The 21,316-nt window shown below is 40.7% G+C and overlaps 2 protein-coding genes across 4 annotated transcripts in view; one reads left to right on the top strand and one right to left on the bottom strand.

Annotated features, from left to right (window-relative positions):
- LOC132996700 (FERM and PDZ domain-containing protein 1) overlaps window positions 1–5,295 on the top strand; it is a 29,289-nt gene extending 23,994 nt beyond the window's left edge. Inside the window, exon 15 of the mRNA XM_061067037.1 lies at window positions 1,790–5,295. Within this exon, the coding sequence (XP_060923020.1) occupies window positions 1,790–5,295 (3,506 nt within the window). The remainder of the gene's footprint in view (window positions 1–1,789) is intronic.
- Window positions 5,296–7,296: 2,001 nt separating this feature from the next.
- On the bottom strand, window positions 7,297–19,790 carry LOC132996709 (high affinity choline transporter 1-like). 3 transcript variants are annotated; one of them, XM_061067065.1, is made up of 9 exons: window positions 19,314–19,790; window positions 19,038–19,245; window positions 18,087–18,200; window positions 17,221–17,376; window positions 16,972–17,120; window positions 15,863–16,006; window positions 12,375–12,528; window positions 11,003–11,220; window positions 7,297–10,822 (listed from the first exon to the last, which is right to left on the bottom strand). In XM_061067065.1, exons 2-9 carry the CDS (start codon window positions 19,219–19,221, stop codon window positions 10,238–10,240), a joined length of 1,704 nt encoding a protein of 567 aa, XP_060923048.1. In that variant the 5' UTR covers window positions 19,222–19,245; window positions 19,314–19,790; the 3' UTR covers window positions 7,297–10,237. The 3 variants fall into 3 exon arrangements, with proteins under 3 accessions (XP_060923048.1, XP_060923038.1, XP_060923030.1); XM_061067055.1 differs by having other exon boundaries at window positions 19,563–19,790; XM_061067047.1 differs by having other exon boundaries at window positions 19,038–19,790.
- Between the last annotated feature and the right edge of the window lie 1,526 nt (window positions 19,791–21,316).

The following is a 21,316-nucleotide window of genomic DNA, read 5'->3' as shown; positions in this document are numbered from 1 at the left end:
AACATTTACTGTCGTACTGTCATTGTCCTGAGAGTGATAAATGTACAGGCTGTAAAATCTGCTTTTGCTACCATCTAGTGGCTAAAGTGTCTACTTCTCATTAGTGATACAACAGTGTATTTTTGACTAAAGTAACATCATTGCCAGGAAAGTAGCAGACGTCACAGTGATGTTGGATGTGGTCCAAATAACCATCAAGAATCGGCTTTCAGAGCTCAATGCTCTCCTGCCAGATAAGCTACAACACTTCATCCATTACCCACTGCCCAGTGTTAGGTGCACATACTCAAGTTCTGTAGGTACAAATTTACTCCACTATTGATCTAGTTACCAGGTACTTCAGCAGTTTTAGACAGATTAAGGAATTAATTTAAACAACTGGTCGTAGACCTGAAATTATATATTAATTAATTGTGCACTCCCTAATCATGTGAAATATGCAATGTAAATTATGTTATTGAATTAATTGAGACCTGATACCTCATAACAAAGGGTAAATGTTGTATTTTCTGTCTTAACTTTCAAGTGGGAATATAATGAAAATAAAACAGAAATAATTGTTTTTACCTGGAGGGAAGACAGAGAGAAGCTGTACTTCTTAAGCCCAGGGTAGTGCCTGCAGGCTCCACTGAGCCACGATGGAAGTTTCAGTACACATTATCATTTTTTGAAACCAACACAATATTTGACCTATACTGCAAAAGATAACGCTTTTTAAACACAAACATGTTGAAGAGAAGAATATTTAGTCACAACTATAGTCACCTATCTTTAGGTTTTACAAACTGGTGTCTACGTAATTAATGTGTCACATGTTCCATAGTTTTTCAGCTACAGCTTTTATTTAAAATGTAATGTCCCAGTGTGGCCTGTTAAATCTAAAAACCTAGTTTATTTCTGTTCTGAGACGAGTGATGGCTCAGGAGACGCACAGGTAGCACCACACCAAGGTCTGTGGGTGCTAATAAGACATGGTATTTGTTAATATAAGAACACAGATGTAAGCAATTCTGCAGTTTAAAGGTTCAATATGTAGAATTTAGTGATATCTAGTGGTGATGTTGCATGTTGCAGCTGAATACCCCTCACCTCACCCTCCCCTTCCAAACATGAAAGAGAACCTGTGGTAGCCTCCAGTTGTCATAAAAACTCAAAAGGGGTTTAGTTTTTCCAGTTTGTGCTACTGTAAGAAACATGGCGGCCTCTGAAGAGACGACCCCCTGCCAATGTAAATGGAAAGTATTTCAACATGAAGGGCCCGTTCTGGGGTAAAGGCAATTTTACAATTTAGAGGATCAAACACTACTGAAAACATCACAAGGATTATAAACTTTTCAATTCTTAAGAAGATATGGGTAAATGAGACTCATTAGGTTTATGGGTTCCATTATACAGGAAAAAGTATGTATTTTACCTATATGCCAAAATCGTAAAAAAACGTTTTAATGGGTTTCCATGGGGAAATTTTGTGTGACGAAAAGCAGTATTTCATTACACAGTGAAAAAAAGACATATCAGGGGAAGGTAGAGCTATTTAAATTTTACAAAAATGTACATACCTTAGGAAAATGTCAGGCCATATGCGTTAACAAAACAATGTAATCCCAAAATAAAAACTGAAAAAGCAAAGAAAATGCAATGCATTTTATCACTAAGAGAATACAGCATACTTTCTGTTGTTGTACAATGAACACAGGAAGAGCCGATAAGCTTTCTGTTCCATAAAAAGCTAATTTTGATTCACATCGTACTTTCTTTTATGATTGAGCCTTTTTTTGCTGTCCCGCAGATATTTCCACAGAGATGAAGCTGGACTTGCTCAGAAAACTCAGCCTCAGTGACATCAGAGTGAGTCTTGGAGACAAAGCTGGAAGAGCACCAGAGGACAATAGAGGAGGAGAGGAAAAAGGAGGAGGCAGAGAAACATTGTTCCAGCTTAGAAAAAGATCTCGCAAGCGTCGCTCCTTCATGGAAACCACTTATACCTCCATGGTGTCATATCCAGAACCAGATCCAGAATCAAAGCAGGACCTTGTTTCCAATGGGCTTCATGTCAACCTTTTAGCAGACGATAGTGATGCCCAGATGTTGAGTTCAGATCCTGAACCTTCAGAGCAAAGCCAGAATCCCAGTCCGACTGTCTCCTCTCTGACTCACTCTGAAGGTGAACCAGCTCAGCTTGAGTCAAAACCCATCCTGTCAAAAGCCTGTTCTCATGGATCTGGCTCTCCCTCTTCCTCTGGGTCTCATGACCCGGCCATAGAGGCACAGCCCTCCTCCAGGACCAAGACGCAAGAAATGGAGATGGAACCTGACACAATGGAATCCAAATCGGTTACAGATCAGGTGAAGGCTAAGTCACCAACTATTACAGTCGTCCGCTGCCGGGTGGATCCAGACGGCAAGGAAAGTGCTGATCGGAGGGGTGATGGAAAGGAGGAAGGGGAGGGACCGCAGGAGAAGGGTGAGGGGAAAGAGGAGGAAGAAAAGGAGGAGACGACAGGTGTGTCCGGGAAGGGGCCTTTCACTTGTCATATGTTTTTGCCGGAGATTGTTAATGAGTTACAGAAGGAGGAAGACATGGGGGAAGAGAAGATAGAAGCAGTGAGAGGGTACAGTTCACAGAGACCACTCGTATGCCCTGATAAACAATCAGAAGCCAACACACTGCCAAAATACTTGATAGAAGGTAGTAATGGCTTTTTGGGATCTCATCTGACTACACAAGAGCTAAACTCAAGTGTAGAGGAATATATGCTTGAAGTTGTGCGTGACATGTCATACTCACCACCACCCCCTCCTCCTTCTTCTCCTCTACCTCCACTCGCAGTTTTTCACAAATCCAAAAGTGACTGTTTGGTGAGTGACGAAGACGCAAGCAAAAATGTGGAGACCTCGAGCAAAGCATCTTCTGAGGAGACACCATTTAGCAAACAAAATCACACTAACAAAGCACAATTACATTTACAGGTCACAACCACTGTTAATGAAAATGAAACTATTGGTGTTGTAAGTTCTGCTATGACTACAAGCGATGAAGTTAGCGACAGCACCAATTCTGACAGTGTGTTTGACGATGATGAGTTGAGTAATTCTTTAAATTCTAGTTTAAGTGACAAGAAAGATGACTGCAGTTTGGCTTCAAAGCATTGCCTCATATCTAAGTCCGTCACTGCAGGTAAAGGCGAGTCACAAATGAAGAAAAAGTCTCCAACCAACACTGAAGCTCATACAAGTATTCATTCAGTTAAGTCTGATTACACTCGTGCTATAAACTCCATCACAGCAAAGCTTGGAGCTGCAACTAGCATCACATCTCCGACCTTTAATTCAGCTACTGGATCGCAAAGTGCCGTCAAACATGAAAATGCTTCATGCTCAAACCAAAAAGTGGATAAACCCCGAAGTGGTACAACCTTGCCAAGTGCTGACGCTAACAACAGTTTAGCTAGTCCTAGCTTAGTGAAGGCAAACACAGACATGATCAATGATCTCTCCAAAGAGCCTCCCTCTCCAACTCACTTTCGATTCCAGGCCTGTTCCCACAGCATCATGGGCCGCTTATCTGCCTCAACACTTAGGGGGAAGATTCAGAATTTGCCCCTCTATTTATCGCGCTCCCAGGAAACCCCCCACCAGACTGGTTTGGGGAATCGAGCCCAGAGTCCTGCAGAGGACAGCAGCAGAAACAATGTTGAGATTGCCATCATAGTTACAGACGTTCATAATGTTACCCAAACTATAGATAGTGAACTGGGCACAATATCAGAAACTGTAGATTCAGACGATTCAGATACAACAGTTACAGGATCAGAGGTGGACGGTGAGTTTTTTGTGGAAACAAGCCCAATAGACACTTGTCATTCAAGTTTAGAGGTCAGAGATGTAAACTCTCCATTGCCTGTCCTGACCGAGCCCAAACCCAAATACCATCATCAGCTCCTTCACAGTATCCAGCACACACCGGGACCAATAACTGAGCCTCCAGCCTCCATTGTGAACAGCCTCCAGAGGGATACTTCAGGCATGACTGTAGACACCCCTGGCCCTATCAAACTCACTCCTGAACAGAACATGGTCACAAGTCCAGGTGAAGACAACTCAGGTTATAAAATGAACTCTCAGTCACCTTCCTTTCCCCCTCCAATTGTGGTGACCACACAGAATCTAAATAGGGCAGGACTCCCTTTTCATAATCAGTCACAGACAGTAAGACGGACCAGCAGCGACAGGCCTTTGATGGGCCTTTGTAGATCTTCAAAGCAGAGTTCAGACTCAGCAAAATCACTTTCCTCAGGCTGCAGAGTGTTTACGATCTGTGAGGATCCATCTGAAACAAAGTCTCCAGCCGAGCTTGGGACTATCGCGCCCTTAAAGTCTGAGTTTGGCTGCAGGTCTGTACTATCATCTGGATGTGAGTCTGTCGTGGATGGGTTGCAGGTACCACTGGACACTTGTGGTTGCCCAGTGGTTTATACAAACTGCTTTAGTGGAGGTGACAGCTTTGACGATGAGCTGACTGTCTATGAGTTCTCTTGCCGCACACAGAGCAGTGGTGTGACTCAGACTTCAGGAGCAGTTCTTCCTCTCATGACTTCTCCGCCTGTTCCTTCCTTTCTCTCCCCTTCCTCCACCCACTCTCCCTCCTTTCCACGCTCAATCCTCTTCTCCTCCTCTACCTCTGAGCTCAGCCCTCTCCTCTCCCCGCTGTACGACACCTCTGACTGTTTCCCTTCTCAAACGCACAAGGACATCATCAGTCGTTTAGGTCAGCAGCGCCATCTAGAGCCCCCTGCAGGTTTTCAAGAACTCCGTGTGGATGTGGACCAGCTCCTCTCAATTCTAGAGAGTAGCAGTAGTGACCGATCAGTGGCAGTTCATGGAGGTCGTCACCCCCGGGACACCTGTCCTGCTCACTTTACAGAGAACAAGCGGGTGCTCCAGATGGAGGCCCGGAGTCTGATGTCAAGCTGCCAGAAGGTAGTGGGGATAGAGCAGAGCCCCGTGGAAATGCTTCACTCCCTGGGAGACAGCTTCCGAACCCTGGTGAAGTTGGCCAGTATATGCCTGTGGTTCTCTGGTTGCGACAGGTGTGACCGGAGGAATGCGGAGGCAATTGCCGGGCTGGCAGATGTGGCACGCTCATTCAGGGACTTCTGTCTGGCAGCAGAACGAGCAAGCAGCAAGCGCAGCTGCCAGGACCTGAGCACCAAGTTGCTCGCCAAACAGTGCACGGCGCTCACCGCTTCCGTCTTCTGCTTCACTCAGCTGTTCCGCACCCTCACTGCACTATAAGCGGACTACAGCCTCTGAAGACTTTGAAGGGACCTTCCAGCAACCGCTGTGTCACCTGAGATATATGGGGTCGCCACAAGTGTGATATGGGACAGTCAGTGGTTTTAGAAGGGCAGACAAGTGGGAGATGAGGTTACCAAGGAGCTCCACGACTGTTCAAACTACCACAGAAACTCTCAACACCATAGAGCCAGTTTGCACCTTTGTGCACTGACTAGGTCAGAGATGGTTGAGATGCATGTGGTGAAAATGCTATATGCAAGTACTGTAGCCCTTAAGCAGACCCTGCTTGCATTCCAGTATTGAGGAAGTGATGTACTTGAATGTATTCTATGTAGTCTAACATGTTTATTTATTTTTTATTTTATCTGATTGATGAGTGTCTGTGCAAGGGAGGAATGTAAAGATAAGGAAGCAAGACATTTAAAAATGTTTAGAGGCATACCTTTAGAAAGAGGAACAGTGGTGTGTGAGAGTCATGGGCCTTTTACAAGCACATACATCCTCATATACAGGAAGTGAATCCGTCTTAGATTCATGCATTCATTAACAGGCTCACTGACTGTGAACGTTTTGTCCTCTCATCTTCTGATAAGAAACACTGCAGTTTACTGATGCTTACATACTGTATCTTTATAGTCTCTATAGGCGGACAGCCAGGACTTCTTTGAATGTTACTGTTTACAAAACCAAAAACTGGAGTGAGACATTATTTGATGGAATCACACAAATCAAGCCTGAAGTTTGCCATTTTATAAATATAGTAGCAGAATGCTGAAGTATGCACATTATATGACTTTATAAAACAATCATTTGAATGAGGTGCAGTCCTTCACATATTCAGTTTGTTGTCCTTTTGACATTTGGTATGATTTGTCTAAATGTAATGCATTTTGCTAGCTTTACTCTCATTGGTTTGTCAGCACTTTCTCCACCTCCAGATGAAACCCTCAACCCTCCAGTGCATGCTGATACAACCGCTGATCCTTTCAAAACATTTGTTTAATTTTTTTCTATTCGGCACTAACATTTTTCCATTGAGAACAAAAACCTCAATTCTAAATGAGACCGTCTGAAGATGCTATCCAACAACTATCTATGATATTCTGTATGGTTTTATGAGAATTTTAAGAATTTTAAGAATTTTAAGTTTCACACTTCACACTTGTGTCTGAGCTTTTTGATCAGCCAGGAGGGAAGCTGACATCGGCTGACTTAGACTACAGTGATGCTTACACAAAGTGCATTATAACTACAGATTTACCAGTATGGCCACAAGTAATATTAACCCTGTAACTGAATATGGGAACAGATACCCCAAGCAGTGCAGGAGTCCAGTATGCAGTACTGTTGGCTATCTGTATGTTCCTTTTTTAGTCTTTGATTGACATATTGAGTGGAAGAGTCCGAGTGTCAGAAAGTATCTGTTGGACTGATGCAATCATTGGTCGACAGCTTCTCATCAGAACTCAAGTCACAAAACCATGTTTTACCTGATTAACCTGAAGCTTATTGTAGTGGACAAGCTGTTGTATTGGAGCGTTTTCACTCAGAATCTTAAAATGATAAGGCTTGACGCACATTGGACCTGCATGTTCACTGGAGAGATTAAAGTTATCAGAAATAATTTCACCTCTACAATACAGGGAACACAATATGTTTTTGAGTGTTTCTATTTATATTTACTACAGAAATTGAAAGACTTTTATTGGCTAATGTGTAGTGCTGCGCTCCCTTTGTTTTAACTGAATATGATTTCCTCTACCTTTATTCCAGATTTGCATCAGAGAAAATATGAATTCCTTTAACCACAATCTCCATGTGGAAAACAAATTATAGAAAATCTTCTTTCTTCTTCTTTTAATCATCTGTGCTCACGAAGCATGCTTTAATAAGCCATACAATGCATTGTTTCATCAGGGACTTTATATGTGAATGAATCAATGATGATGTCTGCTCTGCTTTGTAATGCTCATGTCACCATTAAAAACAACGTCAATATTTTCTTTTTGCGGTTCCTTTATTACCACTTTTGCTAATACTGCCGAAAACCCACAAGGACAAGTTCATTTACAGTCATAGACAGAAAATCTTTACACAATTTACACAGTATGTTGCTCAAAAATAGACTAGTTCAACTAAAGTGCGTCAGACTGTGCTCATAGAAAAACCGTATTTGTTCATTTCTGATGGAAAAAAACAAGTTCTTTTACCTATGCCGTACTACAAATTTATTTTCTATGAGACAGGCGTGTTACCGACCTACCTATTAAATTAACATTAGACTGCTTATATATGGTGTAAAATATGGAATCTTAAACGTTAGCCAGTAGAACAAAGCTTCCTACACAAGAAAGAAACCCTCTGAAGGAAGAGCATATGTAGGTTGCGGGAAATCATTAAAACATCTGTAACATCACATTTCTCCAGCTTGTGTGAGACTGCAGTCATTATGTAATTCTCTACATTCCTAAATTTGTGTTGCAGCCAAATCCAATACAATTTACGGAAATAGTGACCAATTCTTTAGAAAAACATAACATGCCTCCATACTGCTTCTGTGGTGGCATCCAAGTGTCAGGTGGACATAACTGTATAGACTATATTTATTCTGGGTAAAATGTCGATGTACTATAACTGCCACTAACAGGAACCAAATAAACCATTTATATTAGTTTACAATATAACAAAGGGTACTGAACAAGGGGAAATAGAACTGCCCTTAAGATTACAATCTGCATACCCCATAGTTACTCTGTAAGTTATGTAAGAAGGGAGGATGTACCACTGTCTGTGTATACATCTAAGTTACCCTGTTACTACAGAGAACAATATAAGAACAGTTGTTGAGGTTTTATTTGCGTTAAAACATTGAACAAACTAAACACAGCACAAAGTCTGCTGTCAGATTAGTATTAACCATACAGTACATATGTGAAGAGTGTTCTTTGTGTTTTATCAACCTGTAATTGCATTTATTTCCTGGGATGAAAGAAGGCTGTGCACAGAGCTTGCAGCTTGAGGAACTGTAAGCTCCTACATTATATCCTGGGGACAAAACTTTAAATATGTTAAGTGTCAACATGTGATTGAAACCGCAACACAAGGGAGGCACATCCAGAGTGGAGTAACTCAACCAATCGATCATTCGATCAATTTTCATTTGTATAGCCCATATTAACAAATCAAAAAAATTCCTCATGAAACAACATGTGACGTCCTTTGCCCTTAACCCTCAGTAATCGTAAGGAAAAACTTCCCAAAACAAGAACCACAGTACACAGTCCGGTAGGTTCAGTAACCTGAGCTGGAGCATGGCTTTGCATTGGTGAGTTATCTTGGCTGGCCAGCTAGCTATGTTAGCTAACTTGCGCTATCCATGCATAACGACGAATGACATTTAACGCAAAAACAGATACGTTTTAAAGGATGTGGGCTACTTAAAAAAAACACTCTTCGGGTAAACTGCGATTTCTTTACAAATGTATCAGTGGGGCATCCCTCTTGTGAGCCATGTTTAGAGACAGCCCAAGTAGTGCATGTATTGGGGAGTTTACCTCCACCAGAGACCTGATGATATGATAGTCGGAAGTGTTATAATGCCCTATTATATTTCTGATGAGACAGCAATACGCCTCCGTACCTGTCACTTACTAAGCTGCTGTAGGTAGCTGGGAGAGCTCCTTTACCTGGACCAGAGGAACATCATCACTGATTGATCCTCTGGTACAGAAGGCAGCAGCAGAGCTGCCTCAGAGAGACACGCAGAGGAACACAGACACACAACAGACACTCAGAGACACATGCGAGACAGAGCAGTGCTAAGCTGTAAAGCTGTATCCCAGCAGAAAGTGCTGGATTTCTGTTGTGTTTAAGTATAAGTTTGCTCCTGGTCTCTAAATAAAAAGCTGAAGAATCGCTTGTCTGTGTCTGCCGTGATGAGATCCAGGTAGCAACATCCTTTGCCACAGCTACTAACATCAAATGTTTGACAATAAAAAAAAATTATATTTTGTAATATTTTTTAAACAAGGAACAACTTTCAATTTGTAATACTGTAGCTGTAGAACCAACAGTGAACAAGGACTGACTTAAATGTCCGCCTTACTGAATCAGGAATTGAACATGGATGTTGAACATATAATTGGTCCTTCTGTGTAAATTGTGGCCCCTTTATGGCCCCTGATTCAGAAAAATCCTCGATCCTCCACTGCTCTCCACCGAGGGAAAAATGGTGAAGATATGGGTCTGTTGTAATGAACTACACAGTCAGTCAGTCTGCTCAGTGAGGCCAGTGTTTAGTTCCACTCACTTCCCAATATGAGTTTATAAGCTGTGAGCAATGTCAAATGTATTGGTAAGTTGATTGATTACATGTTCACTCTTAAGTCGGTTTATGTCACAAATATATTCACACACTGAACCATGCTCTGACAACTTTTGGTTTTCTCTGCAAAATTGTTGACATCTTGTGTTATGATGATTTTAAATCTGGTTAAAATGGTTCATTTAGGTATGAAACTAAACAAATTATTGTGATTTAATTCACTATTAATTTAGACAATTGGGGATACACTATGTTATTTATTGGGAATGCTGGAAATAAAATTATTGATGTAATTGGTAATTTGGACAAAATATGTTTATTCACAAAATTTGTACATGAATATGGCATGGAATGCTGGTAGACACTTTGAGAGAACCATGTTTATAACCTGTGTTGTGAATTAACAAACGATTACAAACATAACTTGTCTCCCCCCCACACATACACACACACACACACACACACAAAATCATCCATCCAGAGAAAGAAAAGGAACTTATTTTAGAATGTAAAATGTTTATCAACACCTGAGGCACAACTAAGCAACTAACTTCAGCGACTTTAACTTTTTTCTAAATATACAGTTATTAAGCAAATTAAATGCTGGCCAGCAACTTAAGAAAGAGGGGGAAACGGTTTTGTTCCTTTCTGCAAAATTGGTTGTAAGACAACTCCATAAATGTCGTTGTCACACTCACCATCACTTCCAGCTTCTTCTTGGAGATTCTGAGTGACAGCGTCCGCTGATGATACAGCAGTGTTACATTTTACTTTAAAAATGTCCCAACTTTCAGGCAACAGGCTGTGGTTGAACATGAACAAAGAAAGCACAGAAAAGACCAAGATAGTTAACAGGGTGCACAGCATGGAGAATGTTCTGACCGGTAACATTTGGACATAGATGCCATCCTCCAGAGTGCAACCAGGAAGATGAAGAACAACAGGGAGACCGACAGTGTTCTCTCCCACCAGAATCCTTACAATCAGCCCTGTAACATAACCCACTGCGGCGCCATAAGCATTTGTCACTTCAAAGAAGAGCACGCAGACCAGATGGGGGAATATAAGGGTGTAGGAAATGTCTGCTCCAAGAATCCAGAGGACCAGGGTGCTGTTGGTGAAGAATGTTAAAGCTGTCCCAACCACACCCACAACAACCACTGTGATCCGAATCACCCATTGCATTTCATAATCTGAAGCCTGGGGACAAAAGGAGACACTTTATTAATTCATTCATGCATCTGTGCTTTCAAAAATGCTTGTAATGTAATCTGTCTTTTCATTTCCCGATGAACGAAAAGGTCAAGGACAGCCCGAGCTCACATCTTTAGAGACACACTGTGCCACAGAGCTGCCAACATCAACATCTTTACTCCTCACCTGTTGGCGCAGGATGTTCTTGTAGATGTTTGTTGCGAAAACTGAAGTTGCGGATAACAGGGCTGAGTCTGTTGACGACATGACAGCAGCAGCCACAGCTCCAATTCCAATGATGGAGATGTAGGATGGCGTGAGATATTGGAGAGTCAGGGGAAGGATAAACGTGTGCTCACCACGAATGTATGGAGATGGAGAGCCATACTGTGTCAGGTTCCAGTCTGGACAAGAGAATCAACCGTTAAAATGTTGTAAAGATTTCCTCAGCAGAATATAAATTCCGTACAGCACTCTAACAGAAATTACTTTAGCAAGTAAAGGAATTATAACCATTTTATGTTATCTCATTAATGACTAGTTATGTAGTTTATACTTGTAACACATGTTTTGGCCAGCTGTAAAAACAACGTTTATATACTTGGACCTAGATTAAGTTGTTGGCAAATGTAAGAATTATTTTCACATCCATCCAGCAGAAACATGGCATCATTGTATTTCATTCAATTATAATTTTGATTATATTATATTTTAACTTGTGGGGTAAAATCTCTCTCTCTCTCTCTCTCTCTCCCTCTCTCTCCCTCTCTCTATCTATTTCTCTCTCTCTGCCTTTTGGTGTTGAACAGGTTGCACAGCAAGTTTACCACTGAAACAGCTGCTAATAGTGGTTGTTAATGAGAGAACTGAAAGTGAAACCACATTAGGGGAGGAATAACAAAACTGGGTTCATCCCCTTGAGCAGTCGCTTCAACACTGTTTCACCCACTGTTAAAATGTTGATAGTTCTTTGACTTTAAGCGAGGCGGAGCTTTAAGTTACTATTTTTCAGTAACTTGAGAATTGTGCGATTCGTTACTATAAAGTCACAGGCTGCAACAACCATTCAATCATCAAAAACTAAGACCACTAAATGCAAGGCCAACATAAAACAACATACCAAAGATAATTAAAAGATTCTTGGTCCAGCTCTACATCAAAATTTAATTGGGGTTTCCTGTCTGACCCTTACAGCATCCTTCCATCAAGATCCATGGAAATCTGTTTAGTTGTTTCTGTGTCATCTTGCTAACAAGCAAATGGACATAGGTGAAAAGATAATCTCCTTGGCCAAAGTAACTGCAGATCTAGACATGCATTCGAGTTTAAATTTAATTTTAAACTGTTTTTAAACTATTACAGTACGGTTTAAAAGTCTTCAGACTTCAACCAAAAAGGCCTGCCTCACCTTACCCCACAGACAGAGCACATGTAGCTTAATATGAGACAATCCTTGACAAGGTTTTCAATATCTGAATTTTGTAACATATACATGGGGGAATAGGGGATATAGGAGAAAAAGAGAAGGATGATTAAACAAATGTCCAACAACTCCCACCTGTGGAGGCAGCGACAGCCCCAATCAAGACAGGGGGGATTCCCAGTATGGCGATGATGAGAGCAGCAGCATAGCAGGTAAACTGGGCCGTACGTGATGAGGAGGAAGACAGCATCCTCTGGTGGAAGCACTGAAATGAAACACTGCCAAGACCCTAGAAGCAGAGGGAGAGGAGGAAGCTGCACGATGAGGATGTAGAAAGATGAAATGAAAAGAAAGACCGAGGAGATATATCAGTCAAGTTGAAGAAGAAACAAGGCTGTAAAGATTTCTACCACTGCCCTGATTTATAATATTTGCAAAGACCAGTAAATACAGGCTCATATCAAAATGTTAGCCAACTAATGCTAAGCTAACATTACCTTTTGATTGTACAGTAATAATCAGTGTTGCCTGTTCTCTCCTCCACTTGTACTTCAGGCCGAACATGATGACAAATGGGTTTCTATTGTTACGCTCTACAATCTGCTAATGTTACAGCAGATAAATAGTAACATAGCATTGCTATTATATAATATATCATCTGATTATTATTATTACACTTGCAGGAGTTTACTGTTGTTGAGAAGGGGCTCATCTTAAAGTGTAGGATATATTGTATAAAATGTATAAAGTAATTGATTGCTTGGTTTCAAAAGTCCAAACTTAAAAATTACAATACACGAAAAAAACATTAAATTATTAAAAGTTAAATCAGTCAGAGCAATAATGTTTTACATTATTAATTACATTTTTATTTATCTGACCCTATTATCCAAAGTGACTGACAATAACTGCATTCAGTCATGAGCATACAAACCAACAAGAACAAAAAGAATCAAGAAAAGTACAACTTTCTTCAAGAAACCCAAATTGCTAAATCTTGCTCTTACAAATTGTTTTTAAAAAAGCTTTGAAGATCTCTCTAAATAGGACGCAGCCATAGTATGTAACTTTTACTGAGCAACAGCGCCCTCTTCAGCGATACCTGGTGATGAATTCTATTGAACCTCGAGCGATGAAGTACTTTCATGTAGAGCAAACACAAAGTCTATAAATCTGTTGACTAAATCTCTAACTGTGTCGTCCCACTGAACTGAACTGGCTGTTTCTCAAGAATGTGAAGATCTGCATGTATTTGGTGGGATATACAGTATATCGGTGGGAGGAGGCCAGAGTACCTGATAACAACTCCATACGGAAAGACTGCAGCCTCTCGCCACCACACCACCAAGTTGCCCTTTTGATATCCAGTAGTAAGAGCCAAATGTGGTGTTCAATATTACCAAAATTTAATTTTGATCCACCATTTGTCCTTTGGGTGTCACTGTGCGTGCCACTGTCACTGCCTCAGGTGTAAATGTGGGAGGAAGTGACTGCTTATCAGGTGTTTGACCCGGAAGGGCAAATGTTTTTTTAACCTCTATGGCACTGAATTGTTTGTTGTGCTGCACATTGAGTTTTTGGATCGATGAAATGGACTTTATACACAAGGGCTTAGTGAGAGAGAGAGATTAAAATTAACTTTTATACTGCAAACCAAGGAAGGCGTTTAGTCTCGTTACTGAACGCAACCCACAGCTTCAGCCTCCAAGTGAAAGTGCAGGTTACGTCAACCAGGTTACTCCAGGGTTAGCCACCTCAATAGCTGCAGTGTCAGACTCAGCTCCTTTAACACCAGTACTTTTACTTTTGGTACTTTTAGTATATTTTATGCTTATATATGAGAGGGTTTAGACCACAGAGAGCATATAAATACTATGATAATGATATGTCTGCTTTGGAAATACTTCTTTAGCCAGCTAAACGTTTTCAGTCTTAATCCTGTTCGATCTTCTGTCTCTGTTCCTATATCTGCCTTGAAGACCAGCCACCTGCCCTTTCACTATCACCCACCTGCTTGTGCTCTTTGGCCCGGTTTGCTTGTTTAGACTACTCCCACATTGACAACTGTAAGACTGCCAACTCTGCACTGGTTGCAAACAAGACTGTCTGTGTTTGTCTGCCTGGGCTCAAACTCTGATGAGCAATTACAGCTACAGTTGTAAGTGCAGAGGTCGGACAATAGGCCCAGTCGACTTGGGTGATTCAAATAGCAAATTCCCTTTCAAATGTCTTCTACATATTCAGGGTGGAACTGTGGCTCATGAGTTAGGATGCAAACCATTAACTGCAGCATTTCGGGTATAATGACTCCAATCAAGTCATATACTGTTTTATCTTGTATTTAATTACCTTCATGTATTCAATTTGTTATGCTTTGAGCCATTGCTCAGTTTCAAGACTATTTTACTCATCACCTGCTCTTAGTTATACACATGGGCCTTACATTTTTATACTTGTAGACATATTCAGAGTCTGTTTGCTTGACAATCTTAGTTCTCCTTGCCATGGTGTATTTCTTAGTTGTTTGCTACTATATGACCTCTGCCTGTTTTTTAAGTTTTTCATAAATTCGTGTTAAAGAAAGTGAAAGTCTGATTCTTCCTTGTGTACTGTTTTGTCCTCTTTCCACTCGCTGCTTGCTTTGTTTGTCTGCTGATTGAATCAATTTTTGAGTCCTGGCCATCACCTCTGGTTCAAATTCAGACAGGGGACTTTCATCTCCTCGCAGCTGGCATGGCCTGCATATGACAACAAGTCAATTTAAATGCATGCAATATATCCAGTAATAGTGGGATTTTCTCCCTTTCCAAAGATCCATGGCTATCTTATTTAAATTGTATTGTAGAAGTAGTACAAGGCATTTCTTCATGATCTTGGCGACTGAAAACAGAATCTGCACAGATTTTACTCTGAGATGTCAGAATTTTGTTAAATGTTAGGCTTAAATCCCAGAAATAACTCAAGAAATCTGTCGATGCCAAGTGCCAAATGCATTCTGTGAATGTGTGTCCTCACTAAGATAGAAGTACAAGAATGTGTGTGTCATAGACTGTAAGTGTGTGTGTGTGTGTGTGTGTGTGTGTGTGTGTGTGTGTGTGTGTGTGTTTGTCACAAGAATGCACCCAATGAAGTTAGTATCCACCAAGTTTCTGCCTACCCTCTGAGGATGCTTAAAACTGAATCATGTTTTTGACCATCTGCGGCCTCTGCTGGCCGCAGACGGTCAGTCTGACTGACGGTCAACTTGTTTCTGTTTGAGAGAGAGGGAGAGACCACAGTGGGACAAAGAAGCAACAACACAAAATGTAGAGCTAGTGATTGTTGATGTCATGTAAAAAACATTTTGGTTAATTATGAATCTGTAGTGGGACAAATATTTAAATATTGTGTCCCAGTGTTGTATGTCCAATGTGAGTGTGAAGGCTATCTGTTGCCCCTCTGATGCTTTTCATTTTAAACTGAACCTTCTGTGATATCACACTAATGCAGGCCCTGAGAGTTGGTATTTCTGTCCAGTAGCTGTCATCTGAGCTTGGTGATGGGAACAGAAAGAATAAATATACTTGCAAAAGAAAAGTGAGGTCCTGTAAGACAATGTATGCTATTGATGATTCAATATTTACCAGCAATAGGAAGTCATCAATCCACTTCCAGATTTTGTCGTGTTCCAGAGAGCCAACCCAGGGTTCTTGAAATGTGTTGTTGATAGCAGTATGGAAAATGTTTGCTGATGTGGGGTTGACCAGGAGGAAGGGGATGCACAGCCACTACAAACAGATACTGACATCAGAATTTTCCTTTTCGCTGATAGGTTCTTTGTGTTCATGTATGTCTCCATACTGCTCATTGTTGTTCAGATTTTTTTTCTGCCCATTTGCCATTCAACAGTCGACAGTGGAGACAGAAAATAGGTTAAGAATGCTGGAGCTACACAAAGACTTACCAGGATACAGGTAACTGTTCTTGTTGTTTTTGATGTGTGCTTCCAGTAAATTTACACTTGTATCAAACTTGGCCTCTTACATCATCAAATCTATGTCAAAATAATTTGGCTGCTTCCGTATTAGACTGTGTATTTTATCCTGCTTTTCAGAACTTTTTCCACTGAGCTGAGAGTCAATTCTGCTTTATACCTCCAAACAACTCCATTTCTTTTAGTAAATGAAGACGTGTTCAATTCAAACTTGAGACTGGGTGGATGTTTTTACTCATTACTCAAATTAAAGGTCCAAATAGACAATTATAAGAGCTAAAATAAAATAAAACCTTATGGTTTTACTAAACTGCAAGGAATAATTAGGCCATTACTAGGATCAAAAAGAAAAAACAAAAGTTAGGGGTTGGGACTAACTCCTACCCCATTTTTCAATTTCTTCCTTTTCTTTTAAACTTTAATCATATAATAATTAAATATTTATTATACTCATGGCCAAAATATCCTCCTTAAAAAATAAGGTAATTTGAAAGGGTTAGGGTTAAATAACGGTTAGTGAATAAACTGTAACCCTAACTCTGTGAGAAAAAACACTGGCTGACTGTTGCTTTGAAACATTCGTTCCATGAGAAAATAATTTTTTTTTCACATACTTACTCGAAACCAATAGAAAACTTCTTATGAACTTTTGATGGCACTGCTAACATCTAACATATAAATTGAGCTTTATAGAAGATGTTTAACTGCGCATAGTTGTAGAAAATGTATGTGTTAAAAATGTGCTGAATTGTAACTCACCAAACCGACAAAAACCAGAGAGAGCTGGATGATGTCAGTGTAGGCCACTGAATAGAGGCCTCCTAACAAAGTATAGATGATGGCCACAGACGATGAGATCCAAACAGTGTAGACATAGGGCAGGTCTAGAATCACACTCATAGTTGCTCCTGTTAGAAAAACCCACAAACACGGATATACAAATATCAATGCTTTAACCTTCATCCACATAATGGAAATGTGCGTATTGTAAGTATAATGTATGATTACCTAAACCGAGCAGAGTGCAGGCCACCCACAGCACATCCACCAGCAGAGCAGGCAGTACTAGAGCGCCACTCAGTAACCTGCCATACTTTATCTGGAATGGGTCCATCATGGTGACATACTTCTTGTCCCTCATTGGCTTGGCAAAGAAAAGACCACCTTTGAAGTGGATGAGATATGAACTATTATTTTTAAGGTGATACCCAAATACATTTTACATTGCATAGTATTGTTGATTTCTTTTGATTCAATGTGCACTATATATTAAAAAAAAAATGGATACAGTTAAGCACACCAAAATAAATTCCTGACTGACAAAGCCAAGTGTTGTTTTGTGAATGTAGATGATAAATAATGGTTTAGAACTATTTAAAAGACAAAGACTAACAACACTTAAAAAGCTAATGTCTGATCCTTTAGAATCAGTGTTTCTCATTAACTTTCTAGACTGTGGTGGCCTCTCATATTCTAATTTGTCCTGCTACAGTACCATAATGAATCAAATAAATGCTCTCAACGTGTTGTTTTGCTCTGTTGCGGAATTGTGTAGCTGTGTGCGGCGCTAGTGTCTTTTATTTGCTCAGGTCCATTAGGTTTTTGCCAACCACACTGACACTCAGAACCCACAGTTTCAGCTGCAGTAGTCTTCGAACCCACATGTGGTATGCAATGCACTTCTTTCTCTAACATGAGAAGTTATCTTTCTCTTTTTTGTCAGAATACGTGTCACACTAAATGAATGCAGTTGAAAACACAAGATCGAGTAAATGGTCTGTATCCATATAGAGTACGTAGTCGTATGAAAACATGCTGTTTGTGTCTGGTATCTAGAGCACCACAGCCTGATGTCTTCATGGTGTATTTCTTACCTATTATGAAAGACACAGAGTATTGTATCGGCATTAGAGCCCATATCAAGCCCATTTTAGGACTGTACACTGCCTCAGCAATCCCCAGGATAAAACCACCTCCGACCCATGTAGCTGCAAAAAAAGCACACACAAACACACACACACACACACACACACACACACACACACACACACACACACACACACACACACACACACACACACACACACAGTTTGGTAAATATTGCTGAGGATAGATGTTGACCTTTGACAGTCAAGCTGCCACAACGTTTCTTGTGCAAACTGGAAAATCTAATTTACTATTACTGTTAGTATTGTTATTTTTATAATAGTTTTGGCTGAAAAGACTAGCAATCAATCCTTTACTGAGGTTCATCACACAGCCAGCAGATCAGCACTACATCCTGAATATCCATCTATCCCTTGAATCACAAAACTACAGGTATACTGAATGCACTTGGCCTGTGACTCTGCAGCCTGCCTCCCCTGGCTCCATGAAAATACATAGATTCTAAGACTGTGTTCAATGGAACTACACAATGCTTTTCATGAGTTAACCTGCACTCTGTTGACCTGATCAACAATAAATAATTTCAGATTTACATTATCTGGTTAAGTCAGCAGCTTTACAAGCCAAGATCACACATCTGTGCTGACTGACATAACATTATATTTAACAATGTATTAATTTGCTTTTTTTTCTACTGTTTTTAATTTGTTCAGGATGACAAGATGATAACAAGACCAGATCTACCTGGGCATGTCAAGGTTAAATAAACAAGGAATAAAAATAATTACTTAAAACCAGACAACATTTTTCAAACGAAAAATAACGAGATTGTTACCTGATCTCACAAAAAATATTCAGCAAAATACAACAATTTATGATAGCTTTCCCTGCTATCAACTTGGCTAAGATTATTTTCTGAGTCCCACTGATCAACTTACCGGTCATGGTGAAAATCCCAACCAGCAAGCCGATATTCCTGCCCCCAAGAAGCACCACTTCTGTCCTGTCTCCATTGCAATTCCTCTCTTCCACCCTGGCCTTTCGGGCGGCCCACATCCCTGTGCCCAGAATAATTATGTAGAAGAACAGCACCGCAACCACACCGGGAATGTTCAGAGCCATGGTGGTCTGCCACTGTGGAGCACACTGACAGGAAGGTCGACTGGATGGCAAACAAATACTAATGCTTCAGGGTTAAGTTATCTATAGTTCACCTTGGATGACAAGATTGCTGATGTTGTTCAACTTAACCTGCATAAGTTAAAGTTTAGCAAGGCACAGGACATTCACTTCTTCTAAATATATTTTTGTCCTCTTAAATCTTAGGTGCAGCACACAAGTCTTGACTGAATAAATGTCAAATCAGTGTGGAGAGAGCTGAATGTGAGGTTAATAAAATAAATTGTTAAGCTATTCAGATGATCTACTACACTCAACTTATGGTTTCAAAACATTTTTCTCACTTTAGCCTCTGCCCTGGAAAAAGTCTCTGCACCTCCCTGTTGACAGATGACAAATAGCTTGTTAAACAGGGGTCCGTTGTCTAGTTTGTGTCCGTTGAGGGGTCCTTCAGGGACAAAAACACTATGTAGCTTCAAATGGTAGTAAGGTGCAGACTAACATGTTGTCTTAAAGAACAAAAAAGTGGATATAGTAAACAAACGTTGTTAAATTAGGTTAAACCTGAGGATCACTTATTCTCAATAATCCTAAAGTCAGGCTCAAAGTCTAACAAATGCAACACAGTGCCAACACAGTGCAAACACAGATCAAACACAACTGCCTATATCCAGCTGTTGGAGTGGGTGCCGTTCTCATAGCACCACCAGTTGGTGTAGTTATAATATTACACAGGAGAGCAGGGCCGGCCCTAGCACATTTGGCGCCCCCCAAAAAAAAACCGGAATTGCAACTCTGAGACGGTATTTTGCCCTGTAAGACTGCATTTCTTTCAAACAAACGCAACAACGATCGCAACAATGAACAATTTTTGATTAAAGAACAAAATCACTGAGATAATGTTTCAATATAGAATCAAAACAAACAATAATGATAAAAAACAAAACAATAATATATGTAAATGTAAGAGTGTAAAATGTAATAATATAATATTAAAAAAATATAATATTAAAAATAAACAAATAAATTGTATAATATAAAAAGTGCAAATGAACATTGCCTAAAGAACTATATACATTTCACTCCCTTCACTTCAAGTGTTACAGTGCAGTCCTTCTGGCTTTCCTCGCTGCAAAGTCATCAATTACATCATTGTATTGAATCTGACCACCAACTTCATGGTTAATGCTGATGACAGCCAGACCACTGAGGCGTTCTTGAGCCATGGTTGACCTCAGGTATGTTTTCAAAAGTTTTAATTTAGAAAAACTCCTCTGACTGAAGGGTTGCACTGCACGTTTCTCTTCTTCTTCCTTTCTTTTCTTCTTAAATTGCGCTCCGGATGGCTTTCCCTGAGCGACGCATGCACGCTGTGGAGGTGCATTGACAAGCAGACCGTCCCGATCGATGTTCGTAACAACATCGTCAAGGGCGCGCGGGCGCGCTCCCTCACTCAAGGGAGCGCGCCACCGCGGGCCGCGCTCCCTTGAGTGTGGAGCGCCCACCACACTCAAGGGCGGCGGGCGCGCGGTGGCAAAAAAAAAAAAAGGGGGACGTGCGCCGGAGCGTCCACGTAACTGCCTCTTGTCCAGTCCTGCGTTCGATCGGTAGATATTGGTTGGAGATATAAAAGGGGGCGCAAAAAACTCAGCTCAGCTTTTTTTTTTTGCTGGGCGCAGTTTTGGCGCCCCCTTCTGAGGGGCGCCCTAGGCAACCGCCTATGTCGCCTGTAGGAAAGACCGGCCCTGCAGGAGAGAATAATCATGACTTCAAAAGCAGAACAACTTACGCAGCATCATTCAATGCACAACTGTCGAGGGAATTTCACCCAGACATATAACAAATGCTGTAAGAACTCACTGAATCAAACACCACACATAAACAAGTACTTAAGTTTTCACTTGCAAGGGAAGCCCGTACCTCTGAGAAGGTATCAGCCAACTTCAACGGTACTTCCTTAATGCAGGGTTTTTATTCACATAGCTCAGTATTACAACACATCATGCGTGGGCTTTTTTAATTTCTCGATAACTCCTTTGTCTTCATACCACCTTCTGCACATAGCAAAAACAACGTCTATGGTTTCACAACCATATCA

This window comes from Limanda limanda, chromosome 2 (genome assembly GCF_963576545.1).
Source record: "Limanda limanda chromosome 2, fLimLim1.1, whole genome shotgun sequence".
In the NCBI taxonomy this organism is placed as follows: Eukaryota; Metazoa; Chordata; class Actinopteri; order Pleuronectiformes; family Pleuronectidae; genus Limanda; species Limanda limanda.
This window is presented reverse-complemented; position numbering and strand designations above follow the sequence as displayed.